Below are 20016 nucleotides of genomic sequence, written 5' to 3' on the forward strand. Positions count from 1 at the left end.
ATCTTTCGAGATTGTAAGAACAAAGTCCTAGCACTATCTCAGGCATCGTACATCAACAAGATGTTGCTTAAGTACTCGATGTAGAACTCTAAGAAGGTCCTACTACCATTCAGATATGGAGTCACTTTGTCTAGAACATGTGTCCTAAGACGCCTCAGGAGGTTGAGGAGATGAGACGGGTCCCATATGCATCTGCCGTTGGCAGTTTGATGTACGTGATACTCTGTACTAGATCAGACATCTGCTACGTTGTGGGCATAGTCAGTAGGTATTAGTCTAACCTAGGCTAGGGTCATTAGACAACAGTGAAGAACATCTTCAAGCATCTTCGAAGAACGAAAGACTATATGCTCATATATAGATCTAAAGATTTAATCCTTATTGGATACACAGATTCTGACTTTCAGACTGATAGGGACTCTCGCAAGTCCATGTCAGGGTCAGTCTTTACTCTTAACAGAGAAGCTGTAGTGTGGCGAAGCACTAAGCAGGGGTACATCACCTACGCCACTATGGAGACGGAGTACGTAGCGGCTTGCGAAGCTGCTAAGGAGGCCGTTTGGTTTAGAAAGTTCTTGACAGAATTGAAAGTTGTTCCAGATATGTTTAGGCCCATTGCCCTCTATTGTGACAATAGTAGGGTTGTGGCGAACTCCAAGGAGCCTAGGAGTCACAGCCGCGGCAAACACATAGAGCGGAAGTATCACCTGATCCGCGAGATAGTGCCTCGAAGGGACGTGATGTCACGAAGATCGCTTCGGAGCATAATGTTGCTAACCTGTTTACGAAGGCTCTCACGGCTACCGTGTTTGAGGGTTACCTTCAGAGCATAGGTCTACAAGATCGCTTGCGGCTGGACTAGGGCAAGTGGGAGATTTTCATGTACTGGGCTTTTATGCCCTAGTTTATTGTTTTGTACTAGTTTTGTACACCCCACTTCACTTTAGGACAAGTGGGAGATTGTTGGGGTTGATGCCCTAAAGTCTCGTATTCTATAGTTTGTAAACAGTTTGTACGAATGCTTGTGATGTATAATATATGATATTTTACTTCACTTTTTGATTTTGCTCAGTTGAATGTTTTATTTTGTGATGCCTCAAAAATTGTAAGGTAAAATTCGTCTTGTTCCTTTTTATTTTTGGGTTTAAAAATACGTGATAAGTGGTTAGAGGGTTTTGGAAAAAAAAAATATACATATATATATTTAAAAAAATTGTATGTATATTTCTTTAAGGAAAAGGGAGGAGTTAGGGTTTAGTGGGGGTACAATTGGTTATAAATGTGGAATTAAGAGACTTCAGTTTGCGTGCAGAGAAAAGAAAGAAAAGAAAATTTTATTATTATTTTTTTTTCCTCTCATTCTTCTTCCTCCCAACCCCCATGCAAGACCACCCTTTTCCCCCAACTCGTTCTTCAGCTGAGCCATACGTGGTTCGGCAGGTCGTCGACAGTCTAAACACCATCGCCTCCTTACGGTGGCCATCCGTGCCACTCACGCCTCAGTCCAGCCCTCGCTGCTTGACCTCTACTTTTCGCCAGCTGCATCACACCCCAACGCTTTCCGCCAGCCGAGTTTCTTCGGTTTTCCATTCTCATTCTTACTGTCCGCCAGTCGTCGACCTCTTTCGTTTTGCCAAGAACTTGGATTTTTTTTGGGTGAGATTTAAGTTTTATTTGGTTTTTAGTTAATGGGTTTTGAATGCCTATCAATTTTGGTCTGATTTAAGTTATATTCAGGATGCATTGTTGCTTAATTCGAGGTTTCAAGATATTTTTCTGTACTGTCCAACGGCATTAAAGATCACTTTGGGCACCTTTTGGTAAGCTATAATAGTTTTCTGGTTAATTCTTGTTTTTCCCAATTGGTTTGGTGAATATTTATGTTAATTGGATTTTAGAATTGAGTTTTGAAACCCTTCAGTTTGGCTTTTGACTAGATTGGATTCCATACTTGAAGCTCAGGTGTAGTTCTGGTTAAGTCGACATTTTGGGTAAGTGGTTTGGAGACTTTTGGTTGTGCATTTTGGGTGAGTTAGGTTGTGTTTATAAGGATTGACATTAAATTGGTTTATTCTAGAGCGATTCAAGCATTTGACTCAAGTCGAAGAGGGATTTGATTGATAGTTGGAGTTTTGTTTGCTAATTGTTCGACATAATTCGAGGTAAATGATTTACTACCGGTTCGCCTTCGAACCCAAGCATGTATTATGTATTGGTCCCTACGTTAGTAAGAGATATCTTGATATGCCTGTTAATCAGTTGAAATTTTTGGTAACTTACGCTTATGACATGGAATGTTGATGTTATGTGTTGTAACAGTGTTTAGTGTATGGATAAATTGTGAACTGTTATATGATCTTAACATGATTTAAGACCTTAATTGTATGCTTATGACTTTATGAGATTGCATTGATTGTTGGCACTTCTATTGGGCTATGCACATCGCATGTTGTGAGCCTTCGGGTCCACACCTTATGCTTATATATGGTGTCCCCTTGGGACCACTACTTATGTTTATGTTTGTGCCCTTTGGGGTCACTACTTATGAAAGTGTGTCTTTGGGTTTGCCCCTTATGCCTATACCTATGATGCCCTTGTGCACTTCTGTCCCAATGGAAAGGCTAATAGATCACTGAGTAGGCCCAGTAGTGGGTCGCTTACTGAGTATACTTTTATACTTATCCTTTTTCTTTCATGTTTTTCAGGTAAGGGCAAAGATAGACCGACACATGACAAGAAAAATCATGACTTAGCCATTTGGACGAATTATTGCTTTCACACTTAGGTTTCATGTACTAGTGTCTGGTTTAGGAGTCAGATATTTTAAAATCTTATGAAATATTCCTTGATTTTATTTATTAATTTATTTAACTATTATTTATTTTAAAGTTGGGTTAGGGGTACCCCGAACTGTATTTTCAGGATTTCTCTTCTTTATTTATTTGAGCTTTATTTAATGAAATAAAAATTTTATCTCTTTTATTTAATTATTCTTCGAGAAATGTATTGCCACACCTATGCATGCATAGAGTAGCATCGTGGAAACATACTAGAAATTTGGGTCATTACATATTTGCTTTACCACAAACCAATAAAACTAAAATCCCTGGTTATCTGTATGTAACTTAAACATGTATGTGGTGACATACAAGTGGATCATGTCTTAAGTGATAACCAAAATGGTCTGTAGTATATGGATATAGGAGGGAAACCTTATCCTAGTAACTTTAGGATGCGGCCCGCTTTGTGGAATGGTCATAACTATTGTGACTTTTCATAGATGGTCTGATCCTGATCATTCATGTAGGAGACATGCGAGTGGGGTGTCCTATACAAAGAGTTTGTATAAGACTTGACCACGAAGTGTTAATGTCTTGTTATATAACACCATTCATGACAGAGACTTCACTTCACTAGGATGACCATAGGTAACATGACCTCAATCTTGAGTGAGTTGGGAACTCTTGCCATTGAGGGTGGTTCTTTGATTTGCATGGGTGTGAGTGACTAGTTCGCCGACTCAAACCTACCACTTTGGGGATTCGTTTGATTTGAGAGCTGGGAACTCAGCTACAAAAGATGAAATTCACTCTTTCCCCGAAGTAGGGGTAAATAGATAGATACTTCAACCTACATCGCAGTTTAGATCTATAATATTTTCAACCCTTAACATTCTTGTTGACCTTACTTTTTTTTCTTCAAATAATCCTGACCTTGCTCTTTATCCTTGGGTTGATTCTAAGGCTTGAATGATGTGGCACTACACACCTTCTCTTGGCCTGAGAGGTGTTCACACATAGTTGGACTATGTTGTATTGCTCATTAGAGGGATCAGTGGTACTTAAGAAGTGAGATGTAACTACAGGGGCAAAACGGTAATTTGGCCCAACGGTACTTACGAGCATCTGTGAAGGGTTATCGTACTCATGATTGGTTATATCTGATGGACACAGAAATATATCTGTGGTAGGAAGAGTTCAGCTGTTGGTCTTTAGTTGAATGTCTAGCAGTTAACAGATGGTGGATCTCGTGGCTAAAGAGTTTAGTCAGGTATTCACGTATCGTTGGAGCTTCGAGCCATAGGTTCATAAGATCCCCTTGGTAGCTTAGATAAAGTTGAGATCAGTTTTTGCTTCAGTTTGGAATGTTCAAACTGAAGAATAAAATGAAAATCATTTTCATTTTGCAAGACGAATAGAAAGAGATACGAAAATTTGCTTATGGTGTGAAAGTAGACGATCGCTTAGCGTTGAGAGCCTATAGGATAATGTTCGTCTTCCTAAACGATCGCACACCCGTGCATTAAACGATCGCCTGCGATTTCTAAATGATTGCTTACATTTACTACACGATCGCTTAGCGCGTTGAGCGGAACTAAATGATCGCTTACCATTTGACAGACAATCGCTTAGCTAAACTTACACGATCGTGTACCCTGACCTAAACGATAAGCACCCGACTATACGATAGTTTTCTACTATCTCCCAGTTGCATGTTCGTTCTACACGATCATTTTTCCTCCTTCCCTCTACCAATTCCATCAAAGTCCACCCTTTGGATTCTCACTCCGAGAATACCGAGGGCTTCAAGTGGTGGTGTTGTCCCCGGTTGCTATTTATTCGTGTGCTGCTGATCGTGTAGACGACTGTGGTGCTGCTAGGCGACTGCTTGTTGGACGATAAGAAGCGTGAGGAGTTTGCTTCCGCTGGATCGAGGTCGATTGAAGATTGTCTTCAACTGGTAAGTCTCTCATTTTTTTATATTTTATTCGTTAGAGCATGCTAGTAATTAGTGTTTACAATGCATATCTGTTTTTTAGAATGTATGTGTGGTAATTTTGTCACAATGAAATCGGAAAGATCCACTTTCGCTCATGGATACTCTTATTAAAGAGTTCTTTCAAAGACAAGGGTCGTTGGAATCATGGAACGGAGGCCATGCTTGATCGTCATGTGAGCAGAAGGGTGGAAATTCGCTGGAGAAGAAGAAGGAAATCATGTCAGAGCCGGAGAAAAAGGAAAGAGAAAATGAAAGGCAAATTTGTGACTTTACTCAGCCATGACGTCAACAATATGTCATTTGACATTTTTTTCTTTTCAAAACAAGGTTATTTGGTATTTTGAACCCAATTTTTGGGTCATCCATACAAAATTTCCTAATATAAAATATATAATAGACCTATTATTGTATTTTAGATATAACAATACTATATCAAATATCAATCATGTTTCAAGTATATAAATAATATATCACGAGTATATCAGATACCAGATAAATTTTAAGTATATCAGTAGTCAATCATATATCAAGGACAACTATCAAGTATATGAATAGCGTATGATACATTTATCAGTATTTCAATTGTTTTTTAGGCATCAATTATTATTTTTCAATTATATAAGCAATATATGAGATACCAATAGTATATTAGACGTTTGTCATTTTATTTTAAATATATTAGCAATATATTAAATATCAATCAAGTTTCAAAAATATAAATAATATATTAGATATCAAATAACTTTTAAGTATATAAATAATATAATAGATACCAAGGTTGTGCAAGAATGAGTGGATATGGATAGACAGTTTTTGAATTTTTCCCAATTAGTAATTGAGTTGAGCTTCTTTTTATTACAATTTTTGTAGCTATGAAAAATCTAGAAACAGAAGCCTAATTTGCTAATAGCACATGAAAATCACATCTTTGCTTGCATCATCACATGGTGAAATTATTGTAACAATGTTTTGAAACACATGTGGCAGCCATCAATCATCGATTCTCGTACTAGCTCCCACTCTTCTCATTACTCACTCTCATTCTTGAAGACTCAACACTTGCTGTCACTCTCATTTTTATCGGTGTTTTTAGAGTGAATATTGAGAAGAAGAAATGAAATGAAACGTTACAAGAAAGAAGAAACAGAATGTTATATATTTGTTCAAATTAAAAATATACGGAATGAAATACGAGAAGCGAAAAGCGAAAAGCGAGAAGCGAGAATCGAGACAAATGCCCAGCCATTGAGACTAAGAGCAAGAGTGGGCCACCACCTGTGCTTCGAAATGTTATTTCACCATGTGATGATGCAAGCATAAAGTCAACACACTTGGGGCAGTTTTGTAAATAACCCTCTTCCTCGTTGATTGCTCTAGATCAGCTCTGCAATTTCCGGCCATTATTAGGGTGGTTGTGGCGGAGTCTGATTAGGGAGAGCGATCTCAGGCTTTGCAATGGCTGTGCAGGATCATGGAGCTTTCATAGAGAAATTCCTCCTGCAGATGAGCTCTCCGTCCGATCAACTTCCCTTGACTGGTCTCACTTTCGCTGTTAAAGACATGTGAGTTTCTGATTCTTTACTGTTTAAGTTCATCAAGGCTTTGGTGAGAGTAACAGGTTGTGAAATCTGAAATTTCTATATGAGTATTCTGGATAGAATCAAAAGATTTCATGAAGGGTTTAGTGATAGCAGGTTCTGAAATTTTTCTTGCTGTTATATTTGTAGATATTGATGTTTCCATTTTTACAAGCCATCAACAGTTGGGTACAAGCTGAAGCTTAGTTCGATAAAATAATTCTTGGTTCTGTATTTATGTTAATGCATGTTCATTGAAATGAGAACATGGCAGTTTTTTCTACATGAAATTGGAGTATTAAAGTCAAACTTCTTTGGACTTTGAACCAAACAGATTTGATATAGAAGGATATGTAACTGGTTTTGGAAATCCTGAATGGCTAAGGACGCACCCACCTGCCAATCAAACAGCGCCAGCTGTGTTGGCTATCCTAAGAGGAGGGGCCACCTGCATTGGCAAGACTATCATGGATGAAATGGCCTTCAGGTAACAAGAAAACATGCCCTGTACCTGTTGTCTCGTTATCTTTCATGTTTTTTTAGTACAACTATATTGTGGGGACGAAGTTGAACCTTTGACCTTTAAGAAAGGGAATGCATGCTAATTACCATGGAGCTAAGTTCACGTTAGTAGCTTTCGTTTTTTTTTTTTTTTTTTTTTTTTTTTTTTTTTTTTTTTTTTTTTTTTTTTTTTTTTTTTTTTTTTTTTTTTTTTTTTTTTTTTTTCAATTGATAGCAACCAAACAACCCATAACCTTTGCCAATTGAGATACAGGGGATAAGAATTATTGGTTTGAGCTGAACCCCATTCTATAGTTAGTCTTAACTATATTCTTATCATTCTTTTTCAAGAAGACAACTCTGCATACAAATTGGTTAAAACATGAACGTGAACTTGTCAGGTTTCTAATTTGTAATTGAAATGTTTGACCAATTGGTTCATCCCAATTCCTAACATGCAGGCTTTTGAATGAATCTTAATCACTTGTTTGATAATCATATTTTGCCAGTATAAATGGGGAAAACTTTCATTATGGCACACCGCAAAACCCATATGCATCAGATCGGATACCTGGAGGATCTTCCAGTGGTTCTAGTGTTGCTGTTGCTGCAAAGCTTGTGGATTTCTCCTTAGGCAAGTTCTCATTTCTAAGTCCTTGAATAATTTGTGATTCCATGGATTGTACTTTGTAAATTATTGTAGAAGACTATACCTCGATTTGTAGGAACCGATACTGGAGGTAGTGTAAGAGTGCCTGCATCCTACTGTGGAATTCTCGGATTCCGGCCTTCACATGGGGTGGTCTCTACATCCGGAGTAATACCCATGACACAAAGCTTCGATACAGTAGGTAATGTGTAATCTCTCCGAGATGTTTAGAAGTGATTTTAAAATGGTTAAAATCATTTTTGTGATTTTTGTAATTACTCTAAAACATGTTTTTAATCTTCAAAGTTAATTTTGATGTTATAAAAATTGTATTTAAGAGTGTAAAATTAAATTTTAAATTAATTTTGAGTGATTAAAATCGTGTTTCGGAGTGATTTTGAACCTGACAAAAAAACCACTTACAAACATACACTCATTTTCACTTTATCTGCATTGTCTTTTGTAGATAAGCATAAGAAATTGACTTTTTCTCTGAATTTTAAGACAACTCTCGATCTCCTTTGTGAAACTATATATATATATATATATATTTTCAACTAAGGCCCTTTGGTGCGGTCATGCAAAGTTGTTTCCTTTTTTCTTTTTTTACTGATTACTTTTTAATTTTATAAGTAAAAGGTCCATTGACAAACATTTGTGGTTTGTTTTGAAAGAGCTTGAAATGTGGAAATACAATACTCCATAAATTTTCATTATAAATATGAAATCATTTGATGATGATGGCTATGTTACTCATGATTTTGCATATGGATAAGCGAGATGGTTTAGATACATAGCGGAGCATTGGTTGTTTATAAATAGAATAGAGTCCATAGCTCAACAAAATATTATCTTTTGGAATGTCATCTCTTCCCTTCGATATCAACTACGTTGCCATGTGAAAATGGTGTGGATTCCTTTGACACCATCTTCTCATTTTAGGTTGGTTTGCCAGAGATTCTACCATATTAAAAAGAGTAGGTCGGCTGCTGCTGAAAGAACCAGAGATTGAACATTACAAGCCTACGCAGGTGTTCATTGCAGAAGATTGTTTCAAGCTCTCAAGCATTTCTAGTGAACGATTGACCCAAAGTTTTGTTAATTCAGTAGAGAAGTTATTTGGTGGTAAGTCAACACTCTTGTATTAGTGATTTTGTTTTTTTGATTAGATACCCTTTCATTGAGGAAGAACAAAAAAAAGAGACGCATATAAAAAGTAGTCCACAATATGATCTCCAATCAAGGATAATAAGACCTAAAGTGCAATTACAGCATTTTTTTAAACACCAACGCTGGAAGAGAGGCATTAAACCTAACAAGGGACTAAATGTTCTCCCCAAGAACTCACAAACCTCTTAACATTCTTTTGTTTCTTTCAAGACAAAGACTTCATAAAACTGCACAAAAATGGGGCAACAAGTATTAGTTTTTTTCACAGGTTGTGGTCTTGATGAATGGATATTTGATTTTCTTCTCATTGTCCCCAGAGAGAACTCATTGAGATCTGGCTTCTTACTTTGAAATGTCCGTCATTTTTTTGGACTATAGCCTTTTTGGTACATCAATAAAAGATCAATTTAGAACCAAAGATTTTTAAGTAACTAAGAAGCATGGGTACTTTAGTTTAGGAAATGTGTCTATATTCAACACGTGTTGGATACTTAGATACTTGACACTTTTTGGACACCTACTAGACACTTGTTGACATGATAGAGATGTTTCAGACACTAGTTGCGTGAAGTAAAAATGGATCCAACATATGTTAGACATGAATTGAACACATGTTATGCACAATAAATGTTCACCAAATAGGAAAATACAACAAAATTAATAAATTTTAACTGTGAATGTGAAATACATCAAACTCATTTTTCTAAAATATGTAAATGCTTAAAAGTATTAAATCGTCGTAGGTTGATCTAGTTTGTAAAAGCCAATGCAATAAAGGATGTAGGGAAAATGAATCCAAATCATGGTGGCATTTTTTTTTAAAACATAATATATAATCATGTCGTTTTTCTGTCCATGTATCTGCATTTGTGCTTCTTAGATAACTAACATCCTGGATTGATCGAAAGAAAAAAGATTATTAATATACTATTGGAATTCATCTTTCAGATATAAATTTTCAATTGGAATGGATGATTATTTATTTGACCCTTCAACTGCAGGCCATCTTATAAAACAAATTGGCCTTGAGAATACTTGATTTCATCTGTGCTTTCGGATATAAATTTTCAACTGGGATAGACTATTATTACTTATTTGAGACTTCAACTGCAGGCCATCTTCTAAAACAAATTAGCCTCGGAAATTATGTCGAGGATAACGTTCCAAGTTTGAAGCATTTCATGATTCAAGAAAATGATGGCTATAAGCATAGCATACCATCCTTGGCAGCCCTTGTAAGATCTAAGCGATTGCTTCAGAGGTTTTGATCTTGTGATGAACCACAACTCTTCGAGCTAATTGATTGTGATATATAATTGTGTTGAATGAATGAATGATCTTTGTCCTCATTTTTGCTTCCCATTTGCAGGCATGAATTCAAAATCAATCACGGAGAATGGGTTGGGTCCTATAAGTCTCATTTGGGTCCAGGAATATCAGAACGAATATTAGAATACATCACGGAGGCAACGGATGAAAATACTGATCTGAGTCGCTCCATTCAAATCGAACTGCGCGAAGCTCTTGCTGCTCTTCTTGAAGTATTCTCTCTTCCCACACACAATTTACTAAATTTTAAACTAAAATAATCAGTATCTTAAAAATGTGTGCATTTTGATTTCTACTGGACTTCAATTGCTTTTTGTATAGAGGAAAAAAAAAAAAAAAAGCCATAACCAGTGTAGTTTCCCTTTGATATTACAACATAATTCATAATGACAAGTGTCATTTTATTGCTGATTTCATAATTGCTATCGTATCATCTACTTCGGATTCTGGGAATAGCTCAAATCGCCAGACATCTACAATATTCACTATTGACTCCCCCTATTTTTATTTGCCATGTAATGTTTCTTTTGGAAAAAGGGTTTACTTGTATAATTACACTGTGTCATCTAACAATCACATCAAATTACTTGAAATTTACTTCTAGAACTACAATGGGACATTGATGTTTCTGGAAAAAAGTAGTTTGTGAATTTAAACAAATTTTGAGTTGCTATTCTGAATCATTTCGTTTCAGGATTTTGGAGTTCTTGCAATTCCTACAGTCCCAGGCCCCCCTCCAAAACTAAACACAGACATCTCGGAGCAATATGACTTTCGTGCGAAGGCTTTCAGCTTGCTCACCATTGCTGCTGTATCTGGAGTCTGCCAGGTTCTCTCTCTTTCTCTCTCTCTTGGAAGTTAAAACAACGATTTTGATGTATTTTTCTCACCAACTAATCTGCAGGTTAGCATACCTCTAGGCTTGTACAATGGTCTTCCTGTATCAATATCTTTGCTAGCAAAACATGGTTCAGATGGGTTTTTGCTCAATGTTGTTGATAGTCTTTACAGCACTCTAAAAGAAGAAGTTGAGGCAATCTATTAAGAAAGACAAAAGGGTGCTAAAACAAACTAACTACCTTGATATTTGAAAATTGATATCTTTTTTTCAGACTGGAAGAATGAGAACAGTGAGGTATTTGATCTTTCATTGTTTCATGTATTCTATGTATGATTTTGAATCTCGAGAATGATGTTCATAAGGATTTCCTTTTTCTAGCAAAATAGTTGCTCCGTCATTGTTTCATGTATTCTTTTTATAATAATGAATATCAAGAACGATGTTGATGAGTTTTTCTTTTTCTAGCAAGTTTATTGATCAATGAGATATTAAATTTTTCATCATTTTGTGTTTGTTGATGATGAATCTTGAGAACGAAGTTGATAAGTTTTTCTTTTGCTAGCAAATTTATTAGGTGGGATTTTCAAAAATAGAAGTATAAGGAAACTATTTACACAAAATAACAAAATTTTAATTTTTTTTTCATAGAGGTTGATGAAAGTCTATCAGTAATACAAATTGATAGAAGTTTATCATTGATAAACGTTGATAAAAATTTATTAGTGTCTATCAGTGTTTTTTTTATTATTTCTGTAAATAGTTTGATATTTTTTCTATTTGTGAAAATTTATTAATTTATTAGTTAATCGTGTACTCCTCTTAGAATAGTTGGTGATAATGAACATTTCATTATTTTTCCTTATTTTGAAGTATTGAATTTCACTTGGATAAGTATCACTATTGACCAAAAATAGAGGTAAAATAAGAACAAGAACTGAGATGTAGAAAATAATTTTATTAAACTTTGAATTTATCTATTTACCAATGTTCTCTACAACTTCTACTTAAAGGGGTGTAAGAGAGAGTACAAAAATCAACATAAATGAGAGAGGGATGTTGTGAGAGTAAATAGTTAGGTTAAAGGATGAATGTGTAATATGGGTTAGTTTTGAGAGGAGCAAACATATAATTTATTATCCTGATAAGTATCTTGCATTTTAAGACCAAATGATATGATTTTATAGCAAAATAAACCTCTATTAGGGTTAATAAAAATTACACCGGGTCAGGTCCTCGCGGATCCCCGCCCCAATTGGGACGGGGAATCCCAGGTTTGATCAAGGTTAGGGTCAAACCAGGGATAAAAAACGGGTCATTAGCCGGGGACGGGATGGTATCCTCACCCTGAATATTTTTTAAAATAATTTTTAATAATAATAATAATATATATAATAGCTTATTTTTTTAAACTTTTTTTTTTAATTTTTTAAATTTATTTCATAATATAATTATATTAAACTTTTTATTAAATCTAAAATATTTTTAATTATTAATTTAAATAAATAAAATAATAATAATAGTACTTTGTTGTATTAAATATTTAAAAATTGAATATAAATATAAAAAATTAATTGATTTTAAATAAATAATTAATTAAAAATAAAAATATAAACGAGGAATTTTTCCTCGCAGGACTCGATTCCTGAACGAGGATTCCCCAACCCCGATCCCGACTCCCCAAAACGGGGAATGGGGTGGAGGCGGGGATTATAAATCCCCACGAGGGCAGGGACGACCGTTGCCAACCCTAACATCTACTGGTAAAGAAAGAGAAGTTGTCTTTGTTCACATTTTGTACTTACTATTTCCCTTATGATAAGTCTCATTTTTCAGACTTATTAAGTTTCTTTTCCCGAGTTATTGATTGATTTCGGAATGATTATGACTTTAATTAAGAGTAAAATTTAGTTAAATTGAAGAAAAATCATTTGAGTATATTATCAAAATGAACCAAGCTTAACTAGTATCAAATATGTACTATCAACCTCAAGATTTATCATAAACTACTTTTATTTTATCCAATGAAGGAGCATATGGTGAAAAAGAATGAGATGAATCGTGATGCACTTTTTTTTTTTTTTAATCATCATGTTTGGGATTCTACCAATTCACAATGCAAGAGGATATTCAACAATTGTCATTATGACAATGAGGGATTCATATTTTATTTAAACCAAACAGTTAAAATTTACTTAAAATTCACATATAGGAACTGTTACAATGTTGCGATTGTACAACAATGGGTGAGTGTGTTTATTTTTAAAAAATTGCAATGCACTATGTAATTGCATTTGGGATCTCACCAATTCGCAATCAAACCGTGACTGCGAATGGACACTATGGTGAATTTATATATCGACTTGTATTATTTAATGTTATATTCGTTAGTTTTGAAAATGATTATTTCGCATTAGATTTTTTGAATCACGTGTGGTGGCTCTCGACCCTCGATCCTTGTTAGTATCTCTCGCTCCTCTCAATACTCACTCTCGATGATTCAACACTAGTTCTTGCTTTCGTTTTTGCTTCTTGCTATGTATATTTTAAATTTAAACAGAAAGTGCTTCATCTCTCTCTCTCTCTCTTTTTTTTTTGTAATGTTTCATTTCATCTCTTCTCGACTCTCACCCTTGAGAGTGAGAGTGAAAGCAAGTGTCGAATCATCGATAACAAGAATGAATATCGAGGAGTGATAGTGAGACTCAAAAGCAAGAATCGACCATTGAGAGCCACCAAGTGTGTTTTGAAGGATTGTTACAATAATTTTGCCATAGGATGATGGATGAAGGTTAAAAAGGTTTTTTTAGTGAGCTTTTTTCATTGTGCAAAAATCCCACTTTTATTTGCACAAAAAATTATAAAAAAAAAAGGAAAAAAAAAACTCATTTTTGTTCATACAAAACAAAATTTGGACATTTGTACGGATGACTCATTTTTGAGACCCAAAATATCAAATAATCCATTTTTAAAAAATAACGTCAATTGACCCTCTCTGACATCATTGTCATACCATATTACATGCGAACACGAGATACCAAGTGAGTTAAACTGCTGACATCATTCGACTCTTCTATTCAAATATGTGCCTGAGTGGATTTATAGGTTCCACATGTACAGTCATTACTGCAAAGACTTTGAATGGGTATGTTTCATTCCTTGGTGGCCACAATTGCATGTGAACACGAAATACCAAGTGAATTGAATTCCTTACATCATTTTTCCATGCGAACACAGGTCCATGTGCGACATAATCGATTGAACAATATTGTGAATCTTCACACGAAGGAATGCAACACTCGGGCACATATCTGAATGGAAGAGTCGAATGATGTAAGAAATTCAACTCACTTAGTATCCCGTGTTCACATGTAATTTGATATGACGATGCGAGAGTCTATTCACATTATTTTTTAGAAATTGGTCCTTTCACATTTTAGACTAAAAAAATGGGTCGTGCAAATTTCCCATTTTGATTTGATATCGCTGAGAGAGGGGATAAGCCACTGACGATACCGTTGTACTATTTGCGATCCTTCTTCATCTTCTTCTTTGGTTGCCTTAGCTTTTCTTTCCACTCTGCAATTTTCCAGCCATTACTAGGGAGGTTGTGTCGGACTCTGACTCCAATTAGATTCGGAGAAGAAGGGGGGAGCAAAAAAAACCTTAGTTTTGCAATGGCTGTGCAGTATTATGGAGCTTTCATGGAGAAATTCCTCCTGCAACCGAGCTCCCCCTCCGATGAACTTCCATTAAATGGCCTCACTTTCGCTGTTAAAGACATGTGAGATTCTTTTTATTATTTACTGTTTTTGATTTGGTTCTGGAAATTCATGAAGGATTTGGTGATAACAGGTTGTGAGTTCTGTATTATTTGTAGCATTTCAATTTCAATTGTAGGTGGAATAGATGTTTCTCTCCGATATCATTTCTAGGATCAACTTATATGTTCATGAGATGAATTGATTGTTCTTTAGGGAAAATTCCATTTGTATTAGTGAGTCGATTTATTCATTAGTAGTAAGATCAAATTACGAAATTGTCCATCAGTCAACCAATTATTACGAAAAAAGAAATCCTACAAAATGCTAAAAGTCAAGCAACATGAATGTCCAAAATCAATCACAAATTGAATCTAACGACAAAGTAAAGCAAGTGATGAAGTTTGCAAAGTTGACAATAAAATATTCCAATTTTCACAAAGGAAGCTTAGCTCAACAATGATTGGCATGATGTTCATTCCTAGAGGTCGGATGTTCAACCTCCATCCCTGCAGTTGTTATACCGGAAAAAAAAAAAAAAAGATTATCCCAACTTTCTTAAAAATATCCAATATTAGCAGTTTTAGAACATTACATCAAACGTGGTGGGGAGTTCCAACTCTAGGCTTCAAACCTACAACTTCTTGGAGAAAATAGAGACGTTTAGCTGTTGACAATACTCATGTTGGCAACGAATTCATCTAATAGAGTATTATTTTGACCATTTCTTTTATTTGAGGGTCGCATTTGATGAAATAAAGGTTAAATTTGACTCTCCCAATTAAAAACAAGAGCAAAATAATTTTTTCTGTTGAAGTTTTATTTGAATTCTTCTTTTGAGATTAGAAGAGATTAGATAAGTACTAAGGTGAAGTTTAAAATTGTTATATGAAATAAGATTATTGTAACATTTTGTAACTAATTTGTCAACATATCCCCAAAATCTTATCGCCGATATATTTGTAGATATTAATATTTCCATTCTTACAAGCCATCGACAGTTGGTTGTTTATTTTAATGGGTCATTAGTGTGTGCAAGATGAAGCTTAGTTCAGTAAAATAGTTGTTGGTTCTTTCACCTCTTTGTTTTTTTTTAATGCATGGTCCTTCAAATAAAAGTTTGTCAGTTTTTCTTCATGAAATTGGGGCAATGTTCTCATTGGAATTTGAACCAAACAGATTTGATATGGATGGGCATGTAACTGGTTTTGGAAATCCTGAATGGCTAAGGACTCACCGACCTGCCAATCAGACAGCTCCAGCTGTGTTGACCATCCTAAGAGGGGGAGCCAGCTGCATTGGCAGGACTATCATGGATGAAATGGCCTACAGGTACCAAGAAGACCTAACTTTTACATTTTTTTCTCCTTAGGTTTCTTATCATTATTTTTTTTCTCTTATAATTTATAAACAACCATATATGGCATAGGCTTTGATAATCGGGTTACAGTGGATTACTATTTTGCGCTGCACATCATTCTATAATTGGTCTTGGAACTATGTCTATTCCATTCTTATCATTCTATTTCAAGCAGACAACTCTGCAATGTAATTGGTCAAAACATGAACTGAACCAATCAACTTTTGTCAGTTTTCTAATTTCTAGTTGAAAAGCTTTCACCAAATGACTTTTCCTGACAATGTAGGCCTTTGAATCTTTTCAATAGTGAAATCACTAGTTAAATTGTATTTTCGCAGTATAAATGGGGAAAACTTTCACTATGGCACACCCCAAAACCCATATGCATTAGATCGGGTACCTGGAGGATCGTCTAGTGGCTCTGCTGTTGCTGTAGGTGCAAAACTTGTGGATTTCTCCTTAGGCAAGTTCTTAGCTCTCTGACCTTGAATAATTTGTGGTTTAAGGACTTCTGCCTGGAAAATGTTGTAAAAGATCATATTTAGTTTTGTAGGAACTGACACTGGAGGTAGTATAAGAGTGCCTGCATCCTATTGTGGAATACTTGGATTTCGGCCTTCACATGGTGCAGTTTCTACCTCTGGAGTAGTACCCATGGCACAGAGCTTTGATACAGTAGGTAATGAGTAGTGTAGTGTCTCATTGTCACTTCGTCTACATCTTTTGTGATCACAGAGCTGTTGGGACGACTTTGTTACTCATGATTTTGCTTATATGAGTGATACAGTATTGATTGGTAGTAAAGGCATTGGTTGCTTATAAATGGAATAGTGCCCATGTCTCAACAAAATGCTATCTGTCTGAACATGTTATCTCTTCCTTCAAGGCTTCAACATCAATTTTGCATTCATGATGTAACCCATCTATCCTGCCATATTAAAAAAGTGTATCCTTTGACACCACCTTCGCGTTTTAGGATGGTTTGCCAGGGATCCTGTTGTATTAAAAAAAGTAGGTCGGTTGCTACTGCAACATCCAGAGGTTGAACATCAAAAGCCTACACAGGTGCTCATTGCAGAAGATTGTTTCAAGCTCTCAAGCATTCCTAGTGAACGATTGACACAAGCTTTCATTAATTCAGTAAAGAAATTATTTGGTGGTGAGTCGACATTCCATATTAGTTGTCTTCACAGGTCATTTCTTGATGAATGTATATTTGATAATGGTTCTTGAATGAATTGGAATTTGATTTTCTTGCATTTAAGTTTCTCACTGGTTGCGCATGGAGGTATGAATCTTTAATCTTTTGGACGATGGTATATGCTTTAACCATTTGAGTTATGCTTTGGTTGGCATTCATTTTAGGCTTCTCATTTGCTCCCAAGGGAATTTATTAGAGGATCTAGCTTCATACTTTGAGATGTCTGCCATTTCTTAGACTATAGCCTTATTGTCACATTCAACAAAAGATCTATTCAGATCCAAAGCTTTGCTAATGGTATACGGGATCATTTATAGTAATATGGAGGAAAAATGATAAACATAATATTTGAGTTCATTTGTTCTTTCTGGTATAATTTTTCAACGGAGTTGGATGATTTCTTATACGAGCCTTCAACTGCAGGCCATCTTATAAAACAAGTAGTCCTTGGGACTTATCTTGTGGACAAAGTTCCAAGTTTGAAGCATTTCATGATTGAAGGAAATGCAGGCCATGAGCATAGCATACCATCCTTGGCAGCCCTTGCAAGATCGATGCAATTACTTCAGAGGTTCTGATCTCACCATGAAACGTAACTTGAATGCTGTTGAACTGATTGATTATGATGTATTTTTGTGTTGACGATTGATCTTCGTTCTCCTCTCTTTCTACTTACCCTTTACAGGTATGAATTCAAAATCAATCACGAAGAATGGGTTAGAACTTACAATCCTCATTTGGGCCCAGGAATATCAGAACGAGTATCAGAAGCCATGAGAGCAACAAATGAGAATATTGATCTGTGTCATAACATTAAAATGGAACTGCGTGAAGCTCTTGCTGCACTTCTTGAAGTAATCTCTCTATCTTTCTCACACGCTCAATTTACTAAAACTTCAAAGTAAAATAGTTTGCAACTTAAAATTTACGCATTTTTCTTTTTGTTAGAGAAAAATCCCAGTGACCAAAAATGTGATATGCCAGTGAAATGAGTTACTTTTAATTAGGAATGTCGATTGTGGCGTATTTATAGTTATTTGAGAAGTTAATTTTAGTTGACGGGTATAAATAGTGGGAACTAGGATAGGCAGAATTATGGAAATTAAGTTTGAGGGAGAGCACCTCAAAAGACTAATAAATTCTTTGATCTTACACTATAATCTCAATAAGATTACTATTGGTCAACTTGGGCCTAACTCAAGTAGTTAGTCATTTGGACCTTTTCCTATGAGTTATAGGTTTGCATCTTCACTCCTTTATTTGGAAAAGAATATAAATATATAATGTAGCAGTGGGGAATTTTCCACAATGAGCGAAAGCCTGACGGAGCAATGCCACGTGGAGGTAGAAGGCCTACGGGTCGTGAACTTCTTTTCATTTATGTGGATCACTACAAAGTATCATATAATAATATGTTAAATCACTGAGTGACCCAAAAGCTTAAGTTGATGAGTGAAAGCAAATTTAATATTATATCAACACTTTAAGACTCACCTTCACTTATGGGCTTGAAAATTTGTAAAATACCCAACAAGTGTAAATCAAGATCAATTGGAAAGGAAATAATATTGCAGGGGGTTTGAACACAAGATCTCTTACTCTAGTACCATGTTAAATCACTGATTGACACAAAAACTTAAGTTGATGGGTGAAGACAAATTTAATATTATATCGACACTTTAACACAACCATATCTAAAAAGAAGCGGCAAATTGGAGTTTGTTTATTGAATAGATTTTTTTTTTTCTTTTTGGATAAGAAACATTTTATTAATTAAATGAAATATCTAAAGACATCCAAAGGTACATAAGAACCCCAATTATGGGGTGTTTATTGAAGATAGAAACAATTGAATAGTTTTTCTGTTGTTTCCATCTTACAAGACACGATTTACCATGTAAAAAGCAGTTTGTGAATCATACTTTTAAACTAATCTTGAGCTGCTATTTTGGATGATTTCATATTAGGAATTTGGGGTCCTTGCAATTCCTACAGTCCCTGGCCCCCCTCCTAAACTAAACACAGACATCTCGAAGCTACATGACTTTCGTGCGAAGGCTTTCAGCTTGCTCTCCATTGCTGGGGTCTCTGGATTCTGCCAGGTTTTCTCTCTCTCTCTTAAAAGTTAAAAGCAACCATTATGAGTTTTTTTTTTTTCTCCTGACAAAGTAATCTGCAGGTTAGCATACCTCTAGGCTTGTACAATGGTCTTCCTGTATCAATATCTTTGCTAGCAAAACATGGTTCAGATGGATTTTTGCTCAATGTTGTTCATAGTCTTTACAACACTTTAGAAGAAGTTAAGCCAAGCTTCTAAGAAAGACAAAAGAATGCTAAAGGAAACTACTTTGATATTTGAAAATTACTGTCCTATAACTATTGTCAGATTGCAAGAATGAGAACATGTGTAAGGTAAGACGGGTAGTATCCTATATATTCATAATTTTTTTTTAAAATTTTTTAGCAATGAATAAATTGTATGTTTATTGGATGATGAGATATTTGTATTCCGTGGTCTCATGTATTCTTTGTATAGTTGTTGATAATGAATCTTGAAGATAATTTCTTTGGTATTCAGATCGACTCATATACGGTACATCATCTTAAAGGGTATGTTGAAGATTTCAAGTTAGAAAAAATGGACTTCACAATCTTTAAAAGATACATACCTGACTTGGATTGTTAGTTGATTTTGGGATAGAAGAACCCCATGTTTATCTAATAACTAAAGTGCATTTTTAATGTTGAAGTAATAAAAACTGAGTTTAAAAGGAACTAGATATGTTTAACTCACCTCCAAACGCTCCCAAAGTCGATGCCAATTTGATCTCTGAATTGTTTAGAAATCAGT

At 35.2% G+C, this 20016-nt stretch overlaps 2 protein-coding genes across 5 annotated transcripts; both read left to right on the plus strand.

The window, feature by feature from the left end:
- Positions 1 to 6068: 6068 nt before the first annotated feature.
- On the plus strand, positions 6069 to 11298 carry LOC120070602 (amidase 1-like). 3 transcript variants are annotated; one of them, XM_090310771.1, is made up of 9 exons: positions 6069 to 6341; positions 6691 to 6843; positions 7367 to 7491; positions 7583 to 7708; positions 8449 to 8631; positions 9790 to 9937; positions 10046 to 10217; positions 10700 to 10834; positions 10910 to 11298. In XM_090310771.1, the coding sequence occupies exons 1-9, from the start codon at positions 6235 to 6237 to the stop codon at positions 11048 to 11050; spliced, it is 1290 nt and encodes a 429-aa protein (XP_090166897.1). In that variant the 5' UTR covers positions 6069 to 6234; the 3' UTR covers positions 11051 to 11298. The 3 variants fall into 3 exon arrangements, with proteins under 3 accessions (XP_090166897.1, XP_038878343.1, XP_038878344.1); XM_039022415.2 differs by lacking the exon at positions 6069 to 6341 and having other exon boundaries at positions 6842 to 6982; XM_039022416.2 differs by lacking the exons at positions 6069 to 6341; positions 6691 to 6843 and adding an exon at positions 7081 to 7253.
- A 2706-nt stretch (positions 11299 to 14004) lies between these two features.
- Positions 14005 to 19738, plus strand: LOC120070639 (amidase 1-like). Of its 2 annotated transcripts, XM_039022469.2 has the most exons (9): positions 14005 to 14627; positions 15784 to 15936; positions 16303 to 16427; positions 16518 to 16643; positions 16941 to 17123; positions 17589 to 17736; positions 17851 to 18019; positions 19133 to 19267; positions 19345 to 19738. In XM_039022469.2, the coding sequence occupies exons 1-9, from the start codon at positions 14521 to 14523 to the stop codon at positions 19480 to 19482; spliced, it is 1284 nt and encodes a 427-aa protein (XP_038878397.1). In that variant the 5' UTR covers positions 14005 to 14520; the 3' UTR covers positions 19483 to 19738. The 2 variants fall into 2 exon arrangements, with proteins under 2 accessions (XP_038878397.1, XP_038878398.1); XM_039022470.2 differs by lacking the exon at positions 16941 to 17123 and having other exon boundaries at positions 14254 to 14627.
- The last annotated feature ends 278 nt before the right edge of the window (positions 19739 to 20016 follow it).

This window comes from Benincasa hispida, chromosome 2 (genome assembly GCF_027475165.1).
Source record: "Benincasa hispida cultivar pf3 chromosome 2, pf3_genome.v1.1, whole genome shotgun sequence".
NCBI classification, from domain to species: domain Eukaryota; kingdom Viridiplantae; phylum Streptophyta; class Magnoliopsida; order Cucurbitales; family Cucurbitaceae; genus Benincasa; species Benincasa hispida.